The 21,358-nt window shown below is 35.6% G+C and overlaps 1 protein-coding gene across 3 annotated transcripts in view; it reads right to left on the minus strand.

Moving 5' to 3' along the window:
* Positions 1-8,803: 8,803 nt before the first annotated feature.
* The window catches only part of LOC117415071 (paladin-like), a 94,496-nt gene continuing 81,941 nt past the window's right edge, over positions 8,804-21,358 (minus strand). For all 3 annotated transcript variants that reach the window (XM_059026396.1, XM_034025010.2, XM_034921861.2), the window contains one exon: positions 8,804-9,035. In XM_059026396.1, the coding sequence (XP_058882379.1) occupies positions 8,886-9,035 (150 nt within the window). In that variant the 3' untranslated portion in view covers positions 8,804-8,885. The remainder of the gene's footprint in view (positions 9,036-21,358) is intronic.

The following is a 21,358-nucleotide window of genomic DNA, read 5'->3' on the forward strand; positions in this document are numbered from 1 at the left end:
TACCTTCATCTCACGACAGGGGACAGGACAGAATCTGTAACAGCAGTATATCACACAACAGTGCCTGTTACACTCTTCCCCCCTTTAACCTTGGTGAGTGGCTGCAGACAATCTATGAGATCCGAATCAGGCACCAATTTAACAAGGCGAAGGCTGGACGTGAACTGGCAACCCTGCACACCACAAGCGAGCACCTAAACCACAATGCAAAAGAGCCAGGCTCATTTGCATTTGTGTTTTTTTTTTCTTCTCACATTTCTTCCTCATGCAATCAACACATGGGTTTCTCACGTGTTACTGTATACATATTTTAATAATTTCTACAATCTCCGAATTAGTTCATTTTCATCATACCGCACTCTCTTTAATACAGGGTCATGGCTCAACAGGATTATTGAAAACCTGCTTCCTAGTAACAGCCAACTTGTCATAACACACAGAATGTTTGGCTTCCACAGAGGATGCTCTAATGTGGGTAGGGCATACCAATGTGTTGAGGAAATATATTACTTTTCATCTTTCTCAGACACGTAAAGAAGCCGCACAACTGCAAATCTGCCTGAGGGGACAATCTTTGCCAAGACACCACAAGTAGTTACAATGGATTACAAAAAGCTCTGTTTTAGCATTTTAGTGTTTCAGCAATGCTTTTGTGGGCGCTGATGTATTCACATTCAGCTCCCTATTACATCACTGAAATGGAGCAGCTGCCAATTTGAAGGCTGTCAATGACAGATGTAGTCCAGCTGAAGGTTTGCCTGCTGTATCAGCAGAGCATTATCCATTATTCCCAGAATCCTTACATTGTTAAAACTACAGTATAATGAGTCCCTGAATATACTTGACTCACCTGGTAAAGGCACAACCACAGGGTATGCAGAATTCATTTGGCAGTGAGATTGGAGGACGCATATTGACCTTTAGTTCTTCTGAGCTGTTGTGGGGAGTTGCTACGTGAGGAAACATAATTGAACATACTTTTTATTTACAGGGGCGGGGAAATCAGACAATGCTTAAATGTGTTTCACAAAGCTGCTTATATATAAAAAGCACATTGATCATCAGACATCTAAAGGAAAATCAACTATTACCTGCTCTTGAGTTGCCTTTTCTTGTTTTCTAATAACACCTTATTCCCAGAAAGTAGCTACATAGCTCACAATTTGCAAATGTGACTGCATAAAAGGTTGGAAAAGGGACGCGGTTTAAAAATCTGGATGTGGTTTGATTGTCCTATATATCAATGTCATTGCATAGGTTTCTAATTTAATAATAAGAACTTTGAAGGTACATGTGATGGGGTGCAGCCTATTTTGTGGTGGTTCTGTGTTTTTTGTATTGTTTAGAGTGGATGTGAGTGAGTTTGGGGTGTGGTTCAGTGAATTTATGTGTGAGGAATGTGTGGAATGTGCCTGGGCTAATGAGGTGCGAATTGCCCAATTAGCCCAGGCACCTGTATAAAAGGGAGTGGTTGGGTATGTTAGGGGGAGAGTGTTTGTTAGAGGTGAGTGTTTGTTAGAGGTGAGTGTTTGTTAGAGGTGAGTGTTTGTTAGAGGTGAGTGTTTGTTAGAGGTGAGTGTTTGTTAGAGGTGAGTGTTTGTTAGAGGTGAGTGTTTGTTAGAGGTGAGTGTTTGTTAGAGGTGAGTGTTTGTTAGAGGTGAGTGTTTGTTAGAGGTGAGTGTTTGTTAGGAGGTGAGTGTTTGGAAGGAGGTGAGTGTTTGGAACAGTGAAAAGACGTGTGTGAGTGATTCTTTCTGTATAGTTTATGTTTAAAGCCTGTTTTTGTGTTCGTCTTTTTGGTTGGCCACCGTGCCTTTTTATTTGTGTTTTGTTAATTAAAATATTTTGGTTTCACTGCACTTTCTGTCTCTGAGTCTTCCCTCTGCTGCTATCCTGCCACAGTACAGTACCCTCACCATACACAAACATGTTCTGAGCTGCTCTAATGTCAGGCAGCCTAAGCTCTGTTTGGATTGCCATTCTCTCAACTCTGGAGGAAGCTTTTAGAGTGAGTTCATTGCAGCTCCTCTCTTTAGACACTCGACAATACAGTCCATTGTACCAGCATTCTCCCTATCCTTAAGGCCCTCCAGCTTAAGTTACACATTAGAATATCTCCATGAGGTCGGAAACCATTTCAAAGCACAGAGATCTGCCATATCGGCCCACTGTGGTCTTTACATGATTGCAAAATACGGAATGAGATGTCTGTCTTTAAACATGGTAGACGGGAGGGAGACAGGCAGGCAGTCTATTGTTTAACCTTTTCAGTGCCTGCTGTATGCCAATATGTCATAATAGTGTGTTTGTGTGCATGTGTGTGTGTTTTGTGACAAAACAAAACTGTGGTATTTTAAAATACAGCGAGAACAGCTGACAGACCATTTTAGGCCTTGAAAATCAAGAATGCTTTTTGTTGTTTTTGGGAGCAGGTTTCAAGGTGTATGAACAAGAAAATAAACTACTTGTGAGGTAAACTGTTACACAACCACAACTTAAATATTGTATACAGCCATAGGCAATTTTATTTTAAAAAATAAGTATAATAAAAAAAAAGAATGTGACCCTACTTGACGTGTAAATTTGAACAATAACTTTGTGTTCTTTGGGCCTATGACTAAAATCTTGACTTAAAGTTCAGTTCGGACATTCCTGCGTGGATACTATATCATGTAAAAACAATTGATTAAATTAGCTGGGAAAATGTGTGCTACAGGACTTGGTTTTGCTTATCTAAACCTGGAATATTACAGATCCAGCTGGGCATGACTAACCCCTTCAGCTTTTGTAAACTACAAAGGTCCTTTAATCTATACCACTTGGTTTCCATTTTCATTAATCCAGGATAGCCTGCAGTGTGATAAAATCCTAACAGCTTCTGCACTCCAAGATCATTTCATTTATGGATTTAAGCAGAGGGAAGTGATCTGGGATATCAGTCCTTCAAGGGTTGAAAGCACACATATAAGTACATAGAGGACCTTCATTTTGATGAATGTGTTTACCAAGAACCAACCACTGCTTATCAATAATGACCTTTTCCCTTTAAACAACTATAACTTGAGCAGGCACTTTATTTGTCAAGATTGCTAGTTATAGTACACTGGTACTCTGATATGCTTGACTTTTATCACTGTATAGTATATATTTAGTTCAATTACACATTAAGATAAGATTAATCTTCCATTAATTTGGAAGTACTTTTTGTTTAGTGGGGATTTAATGCCAGTAACTGAATAAACAAAAAACATTACTAGTTTCTTACTGGAATAAAAAAAGGACAATTTGTCATTAATAAAATAAAAACAGACATTATAGGTTCAATAAGGAACAATAAAGAGTCGTTTGTAATTTAATAGATCGATTGCATGATTCCTTTAATTGTACAGCTATCTATTTGTGATTTCATTGCATGACTTTGAGTTTAATTATTGCAGTGAAAGTTGTGTGAGCTGAACCTATAAGAAAACAGACACATGTTTCAGCGAAAGCCTTCATTAGTGTCATAATGGGGAGTTTTCTTAACTGTGCTGTAATTTAAAAGCATGACTTTGTAAAAACAATAACGCAGTAATCAGAGATTCTGTGCTTCACTGGGTTTATATTTTCTTTTTGCTTGTTCCTTAAATTGGAAAATTTGAATTCAAATGGGACATTTTCAACAAAACTTATAAAAGTGGGAAGTGTATCCAGGCCAATGTAACTTCTGATATATCCATCTTATTACAAATCACTGGATTTTGTATCTGGATCTCTTAAAATTGTCTGCTGTGTTTTACCATTTTACCTTTGGGTCCCATTAGTTTACAAGCCAATTACTACACCTTCTTATTCAGAAGTCCAGCCCTACTTGGTTACAAACAGAACCTAACAGGAAAAAACTAGGTACCTCGATTTGGCTAATATGAATACCAATATAATTGAGTTGTAAAACACAACAGCAGGAGTCAACTGTTTCTTGCTGTCGTTGCCAAAATGTTTTTGTGTTTCCAGTGAAAAACTTCCAAGCGCAGTATTTAAAATGTAATGTCACCTTGTGACAAAGTGGGTAAGTGCGTGCAGGCGGATGCAATGCAGCAGTGCAGAACAAAACAGACAGACAATGATATTCAGGTGCAAGGGTGTTTATTGAAGGTTTCAATGTCCAGAGCCTTATGGCGAACACCTGTAAATAATAATGTTGTAAAAGTGATACAGCGGCGTGTATCACTTTGTTATTGTAATCCCCGGGTTTGACCTGCAACCAAGTCCAGTTCTTTTACACCCACACGAAACACAAAAACACAAACACAGTTAACACTGAGTGATTGATATTAGTGCTCGTGGTGCAAAGACAGTTCTCTGTGAACAAAGGGAATGTGCTGGTGTCCGGGTTTGATGCTGGCTGAGTAGCGGCAGCTCCGGATTGTGTTAGTAGTCTAAAATAACAAACAACAGATTTTACTTAGACAAACAAACAAACACAACACTCACGTTTTGGAACACTTTCACTACGACCCTTATTTATACCCTCCCTCATGACCCCTTGGATAACGAACGCATCCGCTCCTCCAATCCACGGATGCCATGTCATTTCCCGTCCGGGTCATTGAGTTTGGGTACTGTAGCTTAGCCCCTTTTCTAGATGGCCGACTTCCACCTAACCATGGGAATAAACTGTCGTGCCATTTAGTCCAGGGTACTCTGTTCCCTTTACACTCCGCCCTTGCAGGTCGGGAGGGAGATCTAACACCAAGAATCATTCGATCTCTGTCACAGTCATTTAATCTCTATAAATCTTTTAAATACAAAAAGGAGTGGCAGCTAGACATGGTGTTAACAAGCAAAAGACTGCTGGAGTTTGTCTGAAATCAAGATTTATTTGTCTTGATTTGGCATCACTGTAGCAAGGCTGTTAAAGATCCCCTAAGCTGGTCTCCCACAGACCATGCTGAACTCCCTTAAGTGATTTTGGCAAGCTTTCTTTAACATGTAAAACAATTGGTTTTGTAACATATGCATCAAATTTCTCACGTTCATGTGAATATCAAAAGCACTAAAACCCTGACCTTGTAGTGTTTGTTTCCAATCACCTTTATTATTTGAGAGGATCACTATCAATGACATCCTTTTAGGTTTGCACAGTAAACAGCTTGTAACATATTGTTTTCCAAAATTATTTGATTTCTGAGATATAAAGAAAAAAGGTTGTATTGTAGGCAATGGCATCTTTAAATATTTCCATAATTGTGACGTGGTTTACACATTCATTGATAAAAAGCTCCCAGTTTCAGGAATCAGGAAACTTCTAATGACTGGAAACATGAAATCTCAAATGATCTGACTGATACAGTGACCTACAAGTGAAGAGTGCTTGAGAAAATGGGAGAGAGAGCAGTTAATAGTTAGATATATTTTTTTATTACTTCAGATTATATATATATATATATATATATATATATATATATATATATATATATATAAACGGTACAGTGATATACTGTACTGTATGCACACAAACTGTAACAGAAGCTGACCCATGACTGAATTGCAGTTCTTCACCAAACACATATATATCAAACATCACTGTTTACATTTTAAACCATATAATATATACAAAATGAAATGTGACTAAGAAAAAAAAATAACATTACAATGAAAAACAAGCCATGTATAAATGTCATGTTATTCTTCAAATAGTAAAAACATAGTTCTCTTAAACAATAGCAAAAAGAAGGCACTGTTTGTAGCAACACAGTGATCCTATTTCAAGCAGGCTGTATCAATAATAACAGCTTGATTAATAACACTGCATAGCACTACCGCTATGTCATGTGGACCAAAAGCTTTATTTATACTGTGCTGGGATTGTTATTTTCATTCATAAAAAATGGAGCACAATGTACAAGCAACGTACTGTAGCAAGATGACAAAAATAAATATATGGCTTTTGTTAAAATGCATAAGTGCTTGGTTTAGTATCATTAAAACACCCCTATAATACACTTAAATACATTCTAACATGGAGCTAGATATGAACAGCTAGGTTCTAGTTAAATTTGTAGTGGCATCAAGCTGTATATTTATGGTGCCCTTAGACAGATCTATTTTAGACTGTGGCTAACCAGAATTCCATGAACGCCATTTAAATACTTTTACAGATGGAATACACAGATTTCACTGTGTGTATCTTGGACTAAGCACTTGCCAGTGCAATCATAATTTGAGCACAGCAATAAACAAAAAATACTTTCCATATGGAACAACAATGAAAGAAACATTAAACATGAGTTTTCTGCAAGGCATTTCATACTGGTGTGTGAACACTAAAAGTGAAGACGAGCTCAACACTTTGTCACCTGTTCAGTTAATTAAAAAAAAAAAAAAAAAAAACACAATACAAAGTATATATTGCTGGAAACTAACATACATAATTGTACCTTTTTTTTCAAATTATAATACAAATATTGTTTTCAGTTATGCTGTTATTCCAGAAGAAATTACAAAACTTTTAGCAATATGCATAATTGTACAAAGTTAAATAAATAGGTGTTTGGAGTAGGAATAGCAAAGAAAACATTTATGAATAAATAGACACTATACTAAATGGCTGTTGGTAGCTCCAAAGAAGTCAAAAGCACCATGCAATGAGTAAAAAGAAATGCAGGTTGTAGATGGAAACCTCTTCAGAGGAGGAAAAAAATATGCTTCATCAGTTGCTTCAGATTGTTGATGAATTGTGCATGTTAGGAACCCTAAAAGGAGTACTCCTTGAAATATTTTGAACCAAGAGTAAAGTATGGATCACTGATGGGTTTTTAGCACAGGTCAATAATGGATTGCTATCTACCATGGGCTCAATGCAGCATCACATGTCTCACAATTTGAGGGACTTCTGTACAGTAGTTGTGTACGGTATACATGCACAGTGAAAAGACAGTTGCAAAGTCAGTGATATCAAACAGCATATGTTTTATGGTCATGTACAGTATATGAATAATGGCTGAGAAGAATGCTCTTGCTTTTCCAGTGTCAAAGATATTCAGGCCAAGTTTTAAGAGCTTTCAGAGCAATTAACGAAATAAGGATTTGGCAAACATGTAACCCGGCAATGGAACGTAGGAAGTTTGTAAAATGATCACATTAAACTGTCAGGATCATTATTTCTCATGCATACAAGCTTATTGCACTGCCAGTAAGAAAACACATTTCTATTTGTTAAGGCATTGAATACCTGCTGTTAAATACCTTGTACTTTAAATCTAGGACTTGTACAACCGGAGAAATGATGTTTGAAGTGGTGAGTGTGACACACAGTGAGTGTGCAGTGAACAGAGCCAAAGTAATGGCTACCATGTATTAAAAAAAGCACTAATGTTTCAACAGCTGTTTATTTCCCCATATTTAATGTAAATCGGGTATTTTTTCCTAGATTTAACCAAAAAATGTCCAGATTTAGAAAAATAGATAAATGCTAACAAACACATTCTTAAAAGTTGGAGTGCAACAACATATATATATATATATATATTTGGTGAAAACCCTGATTTATTTTTTCACATTTAATTGAATTCATAGATTTATTTGTTAGAAACCCAGATTTAACAGCTAAATGTTCAGTCGCTAAGTGTGAAAAAAAAAATAATTAAATGTTGAATTTGTGATACGCTTATGTATTTAGCTAAATCCCGACTTTTTGGGGTTAAATCTAGGAAAAATACACGATTTACATGAAATCAGGAAAAAAACAGCTGTTAAAATATAAAGGTGAGTTCTAACATTTTAATATGTGTTGCAGGGGAGGGGGGGCACAAATTGTATGCTAAAAGAGGGGGGTGGCATATAAAAAGTTTGCGCACCACTGCTTAAATAATTAGAATTCTTCCACCATGTTTGCTTTAAAATATGTAACTATATTAGTTTTATCTTTAAAGCTTAAAAAACTGATACACAGAAACCCTAAACAAATAAAAAAAGATCTGATAATAATATAATAATAAACCTTCTAAGATCAACCACAATTTACTGTTAGCATACCTATATACCGCAATGTTTTTATCTAACAAATTCCACATTAAAAACTGTACATGGAAAGTATTAAAAATGCATTTGACACTGAGATTTTGCATAGGCAAATTCATAATACAGATTCATTTTTAAATAATCTTTACCTTTAGGAGCAAGGGTGAAGCATACTGCACATCTTAATGCATTTTGAAACAGAAAACAGATGCCTGTAAGTCTTGAACTCTGTGACGTTGTTGTGTTTTCAGGGAACCACTTTAAAATGTTTCACTTTAAACCTGAACAGTTGGGAATGATTTTAATCATTAAAACAGGCTTTAACAAAGTCTTGTGGTGAATAGAGGGCAGTGTTTAATAAAATGGCCAATATCATAATTGCAGGGCTTTCTAGGGTAGTATAGCGCACCTTGTATAAAGGATATAACCAAAGGCTGCCAAGTCTTGCATGTTTTACAATTGACATGTTGTGTTCTGATAATTATTATAAAGACCTATCTACATGAATGGATATATGACTTCAATTGTAGCACCCGTTTGAGTAATCCAAGTGTTGAAACAGATAAACCTTTGAGGCGTGTCTTCATTCTATCTCTGTATCTGTATCTATTGATGCACCCTTGCCTTGGCTGAATCTAAATATTGTAACATTACTGCTGTTATAAAACTAGCGTTATTACTGAACACATAATGCAGAGTTTTTTGTATTACAATTCTTTAAACAGCAGTTTAAAAAAGTATATATATATATATATATATATATATATATATATATATATATATATATATAAAGGTTTTGGGGGTGTTGGGGAAAGAAAAAAAAAATTATGAAGGCGGACTAAGCAGTTAATGAGATATTTTTGGCAGTTCACAGTGATCCTTTCTTAAATGAACTCCCCTCGGAAAGGAAGCGTGTGGAGGCTCTGCTGTTGCCAGCGGTAGCGCAGCCTGGCAAGTTGTGTGTCCTCTGGGTTTTCAAACTCTGAGAATCCCAGCTCGTTCAGAATCTCATAAACCCCAGCTCTGGCTGCCACCTATGAGATATAAACAGAAGAAACACACTTACAAAAATAATTAAGCAAAGTCATTCCAAGAGTGCACATTTTTATATGTCCCTCACCTCTTTCCCTTTTAAAAGTCACTTTTATTTATGGCATGCTTAAAATATCAAAAATGTTTAAAGCAAACATGGCTTCCAACTAAATGAGCTACAAGCGAGTGCATAAGAGGCCTGTTGTTTAAGAAGATTTGTTTAACAGAAGCCACCATAGGTGGGATTTGGGTCCAAATTGTGTCAGGGGGGACGGGGGATGGGGACAGATTTATAGCTACTGAGACATATGAACTGCTTTTTTTCAGTTGAGTTTCACGAAATGTTTCCTCTGCACCTAGTGCCACCAAGTACTTTATTGGTCAACAGTGATAGGCCTACTACCATTAAATTCCAACAAATGTCTCACTATTTAATTAGGTAGCTACATATAAAAGTGTTGTATTTTTTTAAACAATCATTGTACTACTTTGGTAGTAAAACTGATGAGTGGTTCTGGCTTGAGAATGTACAAAACACTTAATAATGAACCTCTATTAAAACTTACAATGGGTCTCTGTGGTTGAGAAACTGTTTTAATGCTGTTGGAGATCAGATGCAGACCTACCCGTGTAATTGAAAGTTCAACCATACCAATATAACATTACTCACTGTATCAATCCGATGCAGGAGTATTAACACAGTTAAGTAATTATAAAAATGCATCCCATTTTTCAGAATCAATTTGGAGAGCAAAGCCATTCATTCAGCTGCAGCCTCCTAACCTAGCATTATCTTCAACAATGTCCACATTGAGACAGGTAATAACATTAGCTTCTCACCAATTGTATGTTTTTATTTTTTAATTGGGAAATTGTGCAAAAAGCTTTTTTTCTACTTTACCACCACAGTCAGAGTAGCACGATTGTTTTGGTGATGTTTCTGATAGGCTTCCTAATACAGGAGATAGTTCTTAAGAACTCCATTCCATTTTTGTTGTGCCTACTGTAAATCATGTGATTAAATTAATCCCCCATGAGTCCAGTAACAATGAAATCATGCAGACAAAACAGAGGATAGGTTAAAACGATTCCTGTTACAAAGTTGTTGATCTATAAGAATTTCATGTCACTATAAAATATTACTTGGTTATAAACAGTTTTGAGAGCACCATTTTTTTCATCTAGATCACCAGCACAGCCATGTCAGCATGTAGTTAAATTGCCACCTCCCACTTCAGAATGTTTGCGTGGTTTAGAAATTGGTCTATAATTACTTAAGACACCAGGGTCATTCGTAGTTTTTTGTGGTTTAAGCAAGGTTGATTTAGAAGTTGATGGGACAACTCCAGATGCTAAATGATTATGATTAGAAGCATAATTATACTGGAGAAATGCTTGGTAGTTGAGAGCAGCATTTTTCAAATGGGGGACAGTGGCCACATTATTGGGAATTTGCAAAGCAAGTTCACAAAACATAACAGAATGCATTTTTTTTAACAAAAAATGACCATGGACAACAAAACATTGCGTTAATTTGCAGATAACATTGATGAGAAAGGCTTCAACTGTTAGCTCCAATGCACTGAAAGTTTCCTATCAAGTAGCTCTTCGCATTGTGAAGTCCAAGAAACCACATTCAATCTTGTTTTGCCTGCAGCAATAGATATTTGCAATACTATGTTTGGGGAGGAATACAGTGAGACATTGAAAGTGTTTCCTCTGTCTGACAACACCATCTCAAGGAAGATTGATTATACGGCATGTGACATTGCAGATCAGTTAATGGAGAAACTGCGCACTAGTGAAGCATTAGTTGATGAATCAACAGATGTTGCTAATGATGCCCAATTACTTGCATTCGTGAGGGTACCAATATATCTAAAGAATTCCTTTTTTTGCAAGAAACTATCAAAACGTACAGTACTGTGCAAAAGTTTTAGGCAGGTGTGAAAAAATGCTGTAAAGTAAGAATGCTTTCAAAAATAGACATGTTAATAGTTAATAGTTTATATTTATCAGTTAACAAAATGCAAAGTGAGTGAACAGAAGAAAAATCTACATCAAATCAATATTTGGTGTGACCACCCTTTGCCTTCAAAACAGCATCAATTCTTCTAGGTACACTTGCACAAAGTCAGGGATTTTGTAGGCATATAGTCAGGTGTATGATTAATCTTAATTGCTGCTAATTTCAATGACACTGAATGGCTATTAAAGCTGGCATATCTTGCAGATTTATTTGAAGAACTGAACAAAGTCAATCCATCGATGCAAGGTTGCAATGCCAATATAATACAGTTGTGACAAAGAGGAAGCTATAAGAAGGCAATTAAATGGCGAGAGCTGGTGGAACAGGGGGTTATTTCTCTGTTCCTCAGTGGAGGAACTTGGCCATCAGCACTGCAGCGAAGGACATTATGTTTGCCCATCTCTCAGCCCTGGAGCAGCAATTTGGTGAATATTTTGCTGAATCTGAATCATGGCTGCATCTGGATTCATTTTCCCTTTTCAGAGAAACAAGCAGTGGTTCAAGTTTGACAGAGAAGGAAGAGGACCAACTCATAGAGCTTTCCAGTGACAATGTGTACAAGATTCAATATATCCCAAGTAAATGTCTTGCTAGATTTTGGATTGGAACTGGAAATGAATTCCCAGAGCTTGCAGCAAAGGCCTTAAAAGTTGTCTTATCATTCGCAACAACGTACCTGTGAGAAACTGGCTTCTCTTCCTTGACTGCTCTGAAAACAAAATACCGCTTTTGACTTCAACCAGAATATGACCTCAGACTGTGTCTTTCCGAAGCGATATATCCGAGGATTTATGCTCCTCACACCAAGCTAAGGCATCACATTAATGTAAGTTGATTAACTTTTATACTAGAATTGCTGTGGATATTGTGTGATAATAACAGTAATTTAAGCATATGCTTTTCTTATTCCTGTCAGGTGTATTTTTATATGATATACCGTAGTTACTTTCTTTACTTTTTTTAATGTTCTGAATTACATTCCAAGAAAGCAACTGAGTGCATGTAAGAATACTTTTCTAGATCAGACATTAACCCTCTTTGAGTGGGGGTCCCTAGTTTTGTTGACTTTGTGTCAAGTATAAAAAGGTGGAAAACCCCTGGTCTGGAGCTCAGGTAGTGGGTTTCAACCCCATCACCACCTTTACTAAATCCAGAGGAGTATTTCTGAAAGGGCTTACAGTAAAATAATTAGACATTATAATGAGAACATCTTCAGCAGGGGAGAGAGTCTGGGTTTCATTAGAGTTGCAGGACACTTTGATGCATATCTGGAGGGTTTAGGCATCATGTGCTAAAACATTCAGACCAAAATGGGTTTATTGCCCACCCAATAGCAGCCCACAGGAGAATCATTTTTAAAAGTGTCTTCTTTAAGTGTGAACCAGCTCTGGCAACACAGCTGTGTGTGATTTCACAAAGTATAACAAAATTGCACATAACTTTTGATAAGCTGCGTCTACACTGAAGTCTGCAGCTGTGGGAACTGGAATTGGGATTCTGAAGCATATGCATAACCTTCAAGGAATGCTTGATAGTCGACCACTCATCACATGTAAGACACAGGCCCTCTGATATTCAAGATGACTAGGCCATTTTGTGAAGCTAATTTGCAATACAGTATGAGGGAATGCACCAAGCTGACAAACCTAATGTTCCCATCTACAGTAAGCAGTGCTTTGTAGGGACCAAGTATAGTAATTGAAAACAGCACAGGGCTTGTTCAAGTAGAGTAAATTAGCCACAGCTCATAAGCTGTTTTTTTTTTCCAGTGAAACGATGCGTTCCCTGAAGTTCATTCTGTACTTCGCATCTGATTGTAAGTAAAGATGTCTCTTTCATCTCATATTGAGAAGATCAAAGACACCAATACAAATTAGCAGCTTCAATGAAACTGGAGAGGGCGGATCTTTCCCACAGCATATCAGAGACTCCCCACAGACCGAAGAGATAACGAGATTAATTAACTTTTATCACTTTCCAAGATAAAACCCTTGAGATGCATCATCTTGTTAACAAGGGATCCTGAGGACAGCAAGCACACAATAAACTTCCATACGATACAAAACATATAATACATGTGCAGTCATCAGACAGATGGTATCTGGGCACTCTGCAGATGAAGTGTCCTCTTTAATCTCCTTAAATTATTTAATGGAAAAAACTACTTTTAGTCTATTGGTGATGATCTTGCTGGAGGACAAGGTACAGAATGTAAGTGTTGTGATTGGTCTGTGATGATTTCATGTATTTCTCTATCAATTTGAGCATACTATTTACATACTACTGTATACAGAGGGTCCCACTGGGGACTACTGTATACTGCATATATAAATGGGAACAGGGAAATGAGCAAGTTACATCTACAAATGTACAAAAAAGAGGTTTCTAAACTAAATGTATAAATAAATAAGGATTAGTATAGTGGTATTCTTTTCATATTATTATTATTATTATTATTATTATTATTATTATTATTATTTATTTATTTATTTATTTATTTATTTATTTATTTATTCTTAGCAGACGCCCTTATCCAGGGAGACTTACAATTGTTACAAGATATCACATTATGTTTACATACAATTACCCATTTATACAGTTGGGTTTTTACTGGATCAACCTAGGTAAAGTACCTTGCTGAAGCAATTCTCAAAAAACTCTGACAACATCTCAAATGTGTTTTGAAAGATAATTTCAAGTGCTTGCTGCTGCTTCATACTCTGCATTATATTCTATTTCTATTACTGACAGAAATACATTAACTCTTTACAGAAGCTTGACAGCAGACGTCAGCAGGCTACCAGCTCCTGGAGAACAAAGGCCAGCCCAGTGGTAAGATTACAGTTTTGCCTCCTCAAACCATAGAGGGCAAATTCGACACAAAACCCCAGCCAAGACTGACAGTATGGCACAGCCAGGATGGCACAGCCAGGATGGCAAACCTGCACTCCCCTGATTGCCTTTACCAGGTGAGCCACTCTGGAACAACCATTTCTATTTTGATCAAGAGGGATGAAGCTTACTTATCCATGCACAAATGTTCAAAACACCAAGAATGGAAAGGACATACTTCAACTGTAGTATTCTGTTAGTTTGTTCATGCACAGTTGTTTTTCTTTCCTCTTGTACATCAACAAAAATAATAAACATGTCACTATGCAGATTGAAAAAGGCAGAACTCCATTCTTAGCACATTTTTCTCATAAAATATTCCTAGAATTTGATGCATCCTTGATGTTTAGTCCTAAAACTGGCTTTATATAAAAAGTGATAGTTCTAGTATAACTAAAATACTCACAGTGACTGAACTGCTCACAGAATGTAGCAATTTAACTTGGTGTTATATTTCTTCACAAAAGTATAGTTTATTTCTGTAAGGTGATAAATGTGTTGCGGAATGAGAGAATTTGGACAGCCACATTTATTTAATTTAACGAGGAATGTATATTTGAGACTGCAGCCTTTTTTTATTTTTCTAGAAGGACCAGAAATAGAGGTTCATGGTCAAATGCAAAATTATACATAAAATAGAAACTCTGTGGTTACACAAGGACCAGTATCAATAAGTACTGTTCCTTACGTATTCATGTAAAACTCTGAAGTCATCAATAGACCTTCTCTAAAAGTCATCTAATTCACTATAAAACAGGTATAATATAATATGTTGTGTGTAGGGTATATCTAATAATAATAATAATAATAATAATAATAATAATAATAATAATAATAATAATAATATCTTTATTTTTATATAGCGCCTTTCATAGTGGACCATTATCACAAAGTGCTTTACAGAGGTAGGCTGTGAACTGTGCATTATATGCAGAGTTACTTACAATAGGACATTGATTTAACATCTCATCTGCAGGATGGAGCTGCACTGCGCAGAGGATTATGCGCGTCGCAAATAGCCGTTATGCGCGAATGTGCAAAATGTACCGAATTCAAAACTTCTTTTTGCGTGCTACAATCCGTTTTGCGCTGTGCACAAATATAATGATGTTTGCACAATTTGGCAGGAGTGGCCGACAATTCGCGAGATCCTGCCACGTTCAAAACTATGCACCAAGCACAAAACCAGTTTTGCGAGGCCTTAACTCCGCGTACATCACTCCAGCACTCACTCACCCAATCACTGAAGTGAAATGCAGACGCTTTCCGAGGTACTAAACAACTACCTGTATAGTGCAGGAAAGTTTTACTTTAATAGACACATACAGCAGTATATCAGCCCTAGATCAATCAAGCAACAGTTTGCACCTCCTTACCTTGCATTCACATAGATTTCAATATCAAAGACACTGTTTATACAGTAGTAGCTTAGGCTACTGATTACTGTATTTTTTTCTGCGTTTTGAATGTAAAATTACAAAAGGTGCTCCTTTCTTATTCCACTGCCCGTTCAGCCTGTTTTATTTAAGTTGAATTAATTGCCCCCCAGGTTTGTCAAGCAGGTTATATATATACACACATATACTGTATATATAGACGGAAATAATAAGGATTGTTTTAAATACGAAGGCACAATAGAAGCTATTAAAAATAAGAACGATCTAATTAATCTTTTATACAACAATAACCATTTCTCAGTTATTGTATTTAAAGACAATGAAGCTGGAAGAAAATCTGAATACTGTGGCATAATTACGAAAGATAATCAAAATAAATCTAAAACAGTAAAAAATAAACCAGTTTAAGGTCAATAATAAAATGCAAAATAGAGAATTAAACATGAATAGGACAAATAATTCAAAACAGAAAGATAGGCGACCCAAAAATGGAAATGGTACCAAATACACTAAAGATAAGACAGAAGACATAGTATTTAATTTATCAAGTAAAACTTTAACCACATCCCAAAAAGCAGTATTGAGTAAAGGACTTAAAAAATACATTGATAAAGATAAATTGGCCACCAAACTAAAGGAGTGGGAGAGACGCATGAGATTAGCAGAATATTTTTTCAATGAAAATATCTCAGATTCAGAGGGTAATTATGAGCATGGGATTAAGGTTAATAGTACGAGCACTTGGACTCCTCCGGATGGAAGAGATAAATGGTTAGATATGTATATTGAAGTAGTTAAACAAGAAATTACAGTAGGACTAAAGAAAAAATGTAAACTTAATTTAACCAATATTGAAGAACAAGCTATGACTGAGTGTGGCAATGTGCCCCGCCCCTGTGTGCTTATTATGTGTTGTATGTTGCGTGCGTGTGTTAATGTTGGTGTATAGTCATTGGTACACGGGATATAAACGGGTCTGTGTTTCACGTGTATTTAAAAATGTAGATTTGTATTTAGGCACGAGGAGGGCACAAATCACTTCACGTGCTGGTTAAATGTAATATGTGAGCACGGGGTTGCACAGAATTAATTCACGTGCTGGGATTCAAGTGAATAATTAATTAGTAATTGAATCCCAGCACAACAGTATATATAGAGACACGTAGCATTCACTCGGGGTTGGGTGTTCGAGAGTGGAGAACGGGAGAGAGAGAGAGAGGAGAAAGAAAAGAGAAATAAAAACGTAAAGTGTTTGTTCTCACCGTGTTTGTTTGTCTCCGTGCACCGTTTGTTAAGTGTTAGTTCGTTTTGTCTGTCTATTTATTTTGGCTTAAAGTGTCGTGTCCTGTTTTGTTTCAAACCTTTTATTTTCTGTTCTGTTATTAAATGTTGAGCGCGATCACGCACCCAGCTTCACCAAACCCCAAATCTCTGTCTGTTTATTTCCTGCATCTGGTCTGACGCCACCCACTCCGGTCGTCTTTGTGACACTGAGTTGTGAAATGATGATGATATAAGTATAAAGACCAGCAGATTCAGGAATAGAGATAATGAACACAGGACGACTATATGAAATCTGTAGAATGTGAATTAAATAATACAGATACATTAGAAAAGAGGTTAAGGAAACTGTGGCAAGACTATACAATAAAAGCATTATATCAAAATAATTTTAAAAAATACATGCAGCCACATAATGCAAGAACAGGCCTAGCAAGAGGAAATCCTAAAATGCACAAAGAAAATCACCCTATGTGAATGACAGTCAGCATGATTGATAATCCAACACACATAATAGCTGATATAGCAGAAAAACAACTTAGGTCACACGTTGAGAAATTACCAAGCTATGTTAAGGATACAACACCATTTTTAAAAAGACTTGAATCACTAAAGCACAACTTTCCAGAGAATACAATTTTATTTTGCATGGATGTAAAATCCTTGTACCCAAGTGTCCCTTGTAAAGAAACTTTAGAAGCTTGTCAAAAAGCACTAGATAATAGACTAGATAAATCAATACCAACAGCAGAGGTGCTGAACATGATCAGCATAGTTTTAGAAAACAAGTATTTTACATTTGTTGATAAGAATTACAAACAAAACAATGGTACAGCAAATAGGATCTAAATTAGGAATGCAGTACATACATGGGGAAATGGGAAGAACAATTACTTAGAAAATCGGAAAGAGAATCTTTAGAATACATTTGATTTGTGATGATATTTTTGGGGTTTGGGCACATGGAGAAGAATCTCTTTTCCAGTTTCATAAAATGGCAAATGAAATACGCAGTAATATTAAGGTGGACATTCTAGTCAAGAAAAGAAATAGAATTTTTAGATACCACTGTAAAACCTGAAGAAGGTTCAATTGAGACTGACTTCTTCTGTAAACGTATTGACATGCACCAGTATTACACATGTCCTCTGCACATCCAATACACACTAAAAAGGGCAATCCCAAAGGGTCTAGGAATAAGAATACGAAGAATATGCTCAAAAGAAAGTGACTATGTAAAACAAAGAAATGTATTAAAAACAAATATTAAAAAAGAGGATACAAAGAAAGAATTATAGAGACAGAGTTAAGAAAAGTGGATAAACTAAAAAGAGATGATCTACTAGATTATAAAAATAGAGATAAAAAGGTCAAAAGAGTCCCATTAGTAATTAACTTTTGCCTAATATTTCTAAGATAGTTTGAAAACACTTGCAGATTCTACATAATTCAGACAAGTGTAAATACATGGACAAAAGTAAAAATATTAAACATTAAACATAAGAACAATACATATCCACTAAAAATGAATGCCTACTGTAAAAATAGCAATGGTTATGGAATAGCCTGTGAAAAATGTGATGAAATAAAATATGTTGTAGAGACTGGAACAACTTTATATAAAATAATTCAGAACCACCTTTTATTAATTAGAAATAAAAAAATAATAATTAACCAATAGTACAGCACTTCACCAGTCAAGGACATGACATAAATGATGTAAAGTTTGTAGTATTAAACAGCTAAAATTAGGCAATGCGACATATAGAAGAATAAAAGAAAGTAAATGGATAAATAGACTGAACATGATTATGCCAGCGGGACTCAGCAGAAAAGAATTAACTAATTAACTCCAATAAATATATAACATTTCAATAAATAAATAAACAAAATTAATTCAAAAGTTGGGGAGGCCAAATCAAAGGCTGATCCTCAGAGCCAGCATTGCATGATAAATATAAATAAAAGTTTATATAAAATAATGTTAATTAGAATTAATACAGATTTAAAGATACAGTCAGCACTCACATATCCGACCCTATAAAATTTTGACTTCACTGACGGTTAAACGCGTGTGATGCATATCTGATTATTTTATTTTGGCCCGTTCCAACCCTTGTCCGTTTTGCCGGGAACACAAAAATGATACAATATCAAAAATACATATCTGAAAAGACTGTGTTTTAAAATACGTAGGCTTCCATTTAGATGTACTGTATTGGTTTTGTTGGTATAGTACTATATTTTCAACAGAAGAAGTATTTTAATTCAGAAAGATATATTAATGAAAATATCACTCGCCAAAAGAGATGACATGTGGATTGTAATACAGTACATACTTTTAAATCTGATTGTAGCAGTATGTAAAATTCCCCGTTAACGACCCAACAGCAAAATGAAATCAAAATGTTACCCATGCACAGTAAAAGCATACAACATACAGCATACAACGTAAAAGGTAATGCAATTTAGCAAAAGATTAAAAAAAATAAATAAATAACAACGCAGTTTCATGAATTAAAACAGTATCCAAAGTCAGTATTCAAAATTGCTGAATATAGTGCTCAATAAGGCCCTAATGTCACAGTTAACTTGCAAATGAAAATACACAAAAACTACTAAAGAAAAAAAAAATACATCACAGTATCTAAAACTGTTTAATGATTAACTGTTACATTATCGTAGCTTGTCTCTTCACTTTGTTTTGGCTGCATTTTCCTCAAGTGAAAATGGAGGAGGCGCTTTGTAACAGCACAGGGTCTCACTATTTGACCGCAAAAAAAAAAAAAACATGCAAAAAAAACACAAACAGTAAAATATAAAGCAAAATACAGTAAAATACAACAAAGATATTAAAAGATAGACAAAATATAAAGAAATTGCCACTGTCATGCATATTCTTGACCAGTCAAGACTGGGGCGTGGTTTGGTAGCGGGTAGATTTATTGTCTGTATCTATTAATTAACAGCATCTGCTTCAGACTGATTTGGCATGCAGAGAAAAAAAAAACACGGGCTGCGACGGATATTCAAATTAATTGTAACATTGAAGAGATGGGATTTGTATCAGAAAACTGGTGACGGAGTCGGAAATCATGTGTGACAGGTAAGTGCATTAAAAAAGTTACATATATATATATATATATATATATATATATATATATATATATATATATATATATATAATGGAGATTGATTTTATTCTTAATACAAGGGTGGTAAAACGCGACTGACGTGTATCTGGGTAACGGATATCCGAGTGCTGACTGTAGAAGTAAAAATGATGTCACAATATATAGAACACCATTACATCATGTAAGAATAAATCATGGATTTGAATATAAACAATAACAAGTAGTTGTAATGCCGTCAAAAACCTATAAATACCTCCAATGTTTTGATTCAAACACATGCTCCCTTGAGAAAGATATGTACAACATATTGAAACGTTGGGCAGCTGGCTCTTTGAGCTAAAATATATAGGCTATAAAAAAAAACAGGTGATTCCAGCTGGATTATTAATATTATTAATTGTTGTTGTTGTTGTTGTTAATGTATGTATGTATTTTCTTATAACAGACGCCCCTATCGAGGGCGACTTACAGTTCTTACAAAAAAAAACATTACAAAAATCAGATCAATCCAGACAGGGAGCAATAGTGGTTTGATAAGCGGGATCACGGCTAATACTGAGAAAGAAAAAAAAAAAACAGATGGTACTGTAACAGAAAACAAGAAAGTCAAAAAATGTAAATGAATTAGAATAGGTAACATGTACTCATATTTGTGTGACACCTGTCAAAATTATGGAGACAGAAGTTAGAGAAATCATAAACTCACTTCCCAGCAAACAGCACAGCATAGATACATCTGTTTGAATTCCGTAGAATCTGTGATTTAAATATTTAGCTTATTAGCCGTGCTATTGCCTGTGATAATTATAAACATTAGATTCAAATGTGTGCATGTGTGCAAATTTCATATGCTTAAGCACAAAAATATTTGAATTGCTCCGAAGGCTGAATTTGAATGAAAACTGCTAAGTTTTGCGATAAGCGTGACGGGCTTGCAATGCGCAGAATGTTTCCATTACACTACATTGTCGTGTAGTATTCCAATTCTCCACATTCACGCGTAGCTCTTGTGCATTTCTGCTACACTGGTATTGAATGCGCAGGTGGTTTTTGTGCAAAAGCACTACATTTTGCGAGGAGATTGCGCATCGCTTCGAATATCTGGGCAGTAATCTTTTGCAATTTTGGGGAAAGAGGACTGTGAAGCAAAGCTGAGCTGCTAAAACTGTTCTGGCTGACCAGAATGTGTAACATGATTTCTGTTACAGTAAGTAAGTACAGTATGTTTTAACTTAACACAAAAAATTACAAAAAAGACAATGGATGTACTCTGGGACTACTAATAAACATAAAAAAGGCAATTAGCATTTTATTAACTTTACAACCGAGCGACTTCCCTAGGATAACTATTTGTGATCCGAGCTGGATTAGAAGCCAGGTCTCCATAATGTCAAAGACCCTACAATAAATAATAACATCCACAAAAATGTGGTTGTTTCTGGAAAACACTGCAGTAGTATCAACTACATGGTGTCATCCCTACAGCATGTCATGAAATTCTCTTTGATTGGAATACTCATGGAGGCAAAGCTTTATAAAAAATGTTCAATGCTGACAAAAACTCCAGACAGGGATGGCAGATGAATAGTAAT

Source organism: Acipenser ruthenus, chromosome 7, assembly GCF_902713425.1.
Source record: "Acipenser ruthenus chromosome 7, fAciRut3.2 maternal haplotype, whole genome shotgun sequence".
Classification (NCBI taxonomy): domain Eukaryota; kingdom Metazoa; phylum Chordata; class Actinopteri; order Acipenseriformes; family Acipenseridae; genus Acipenser; species Acipenser ruthenus.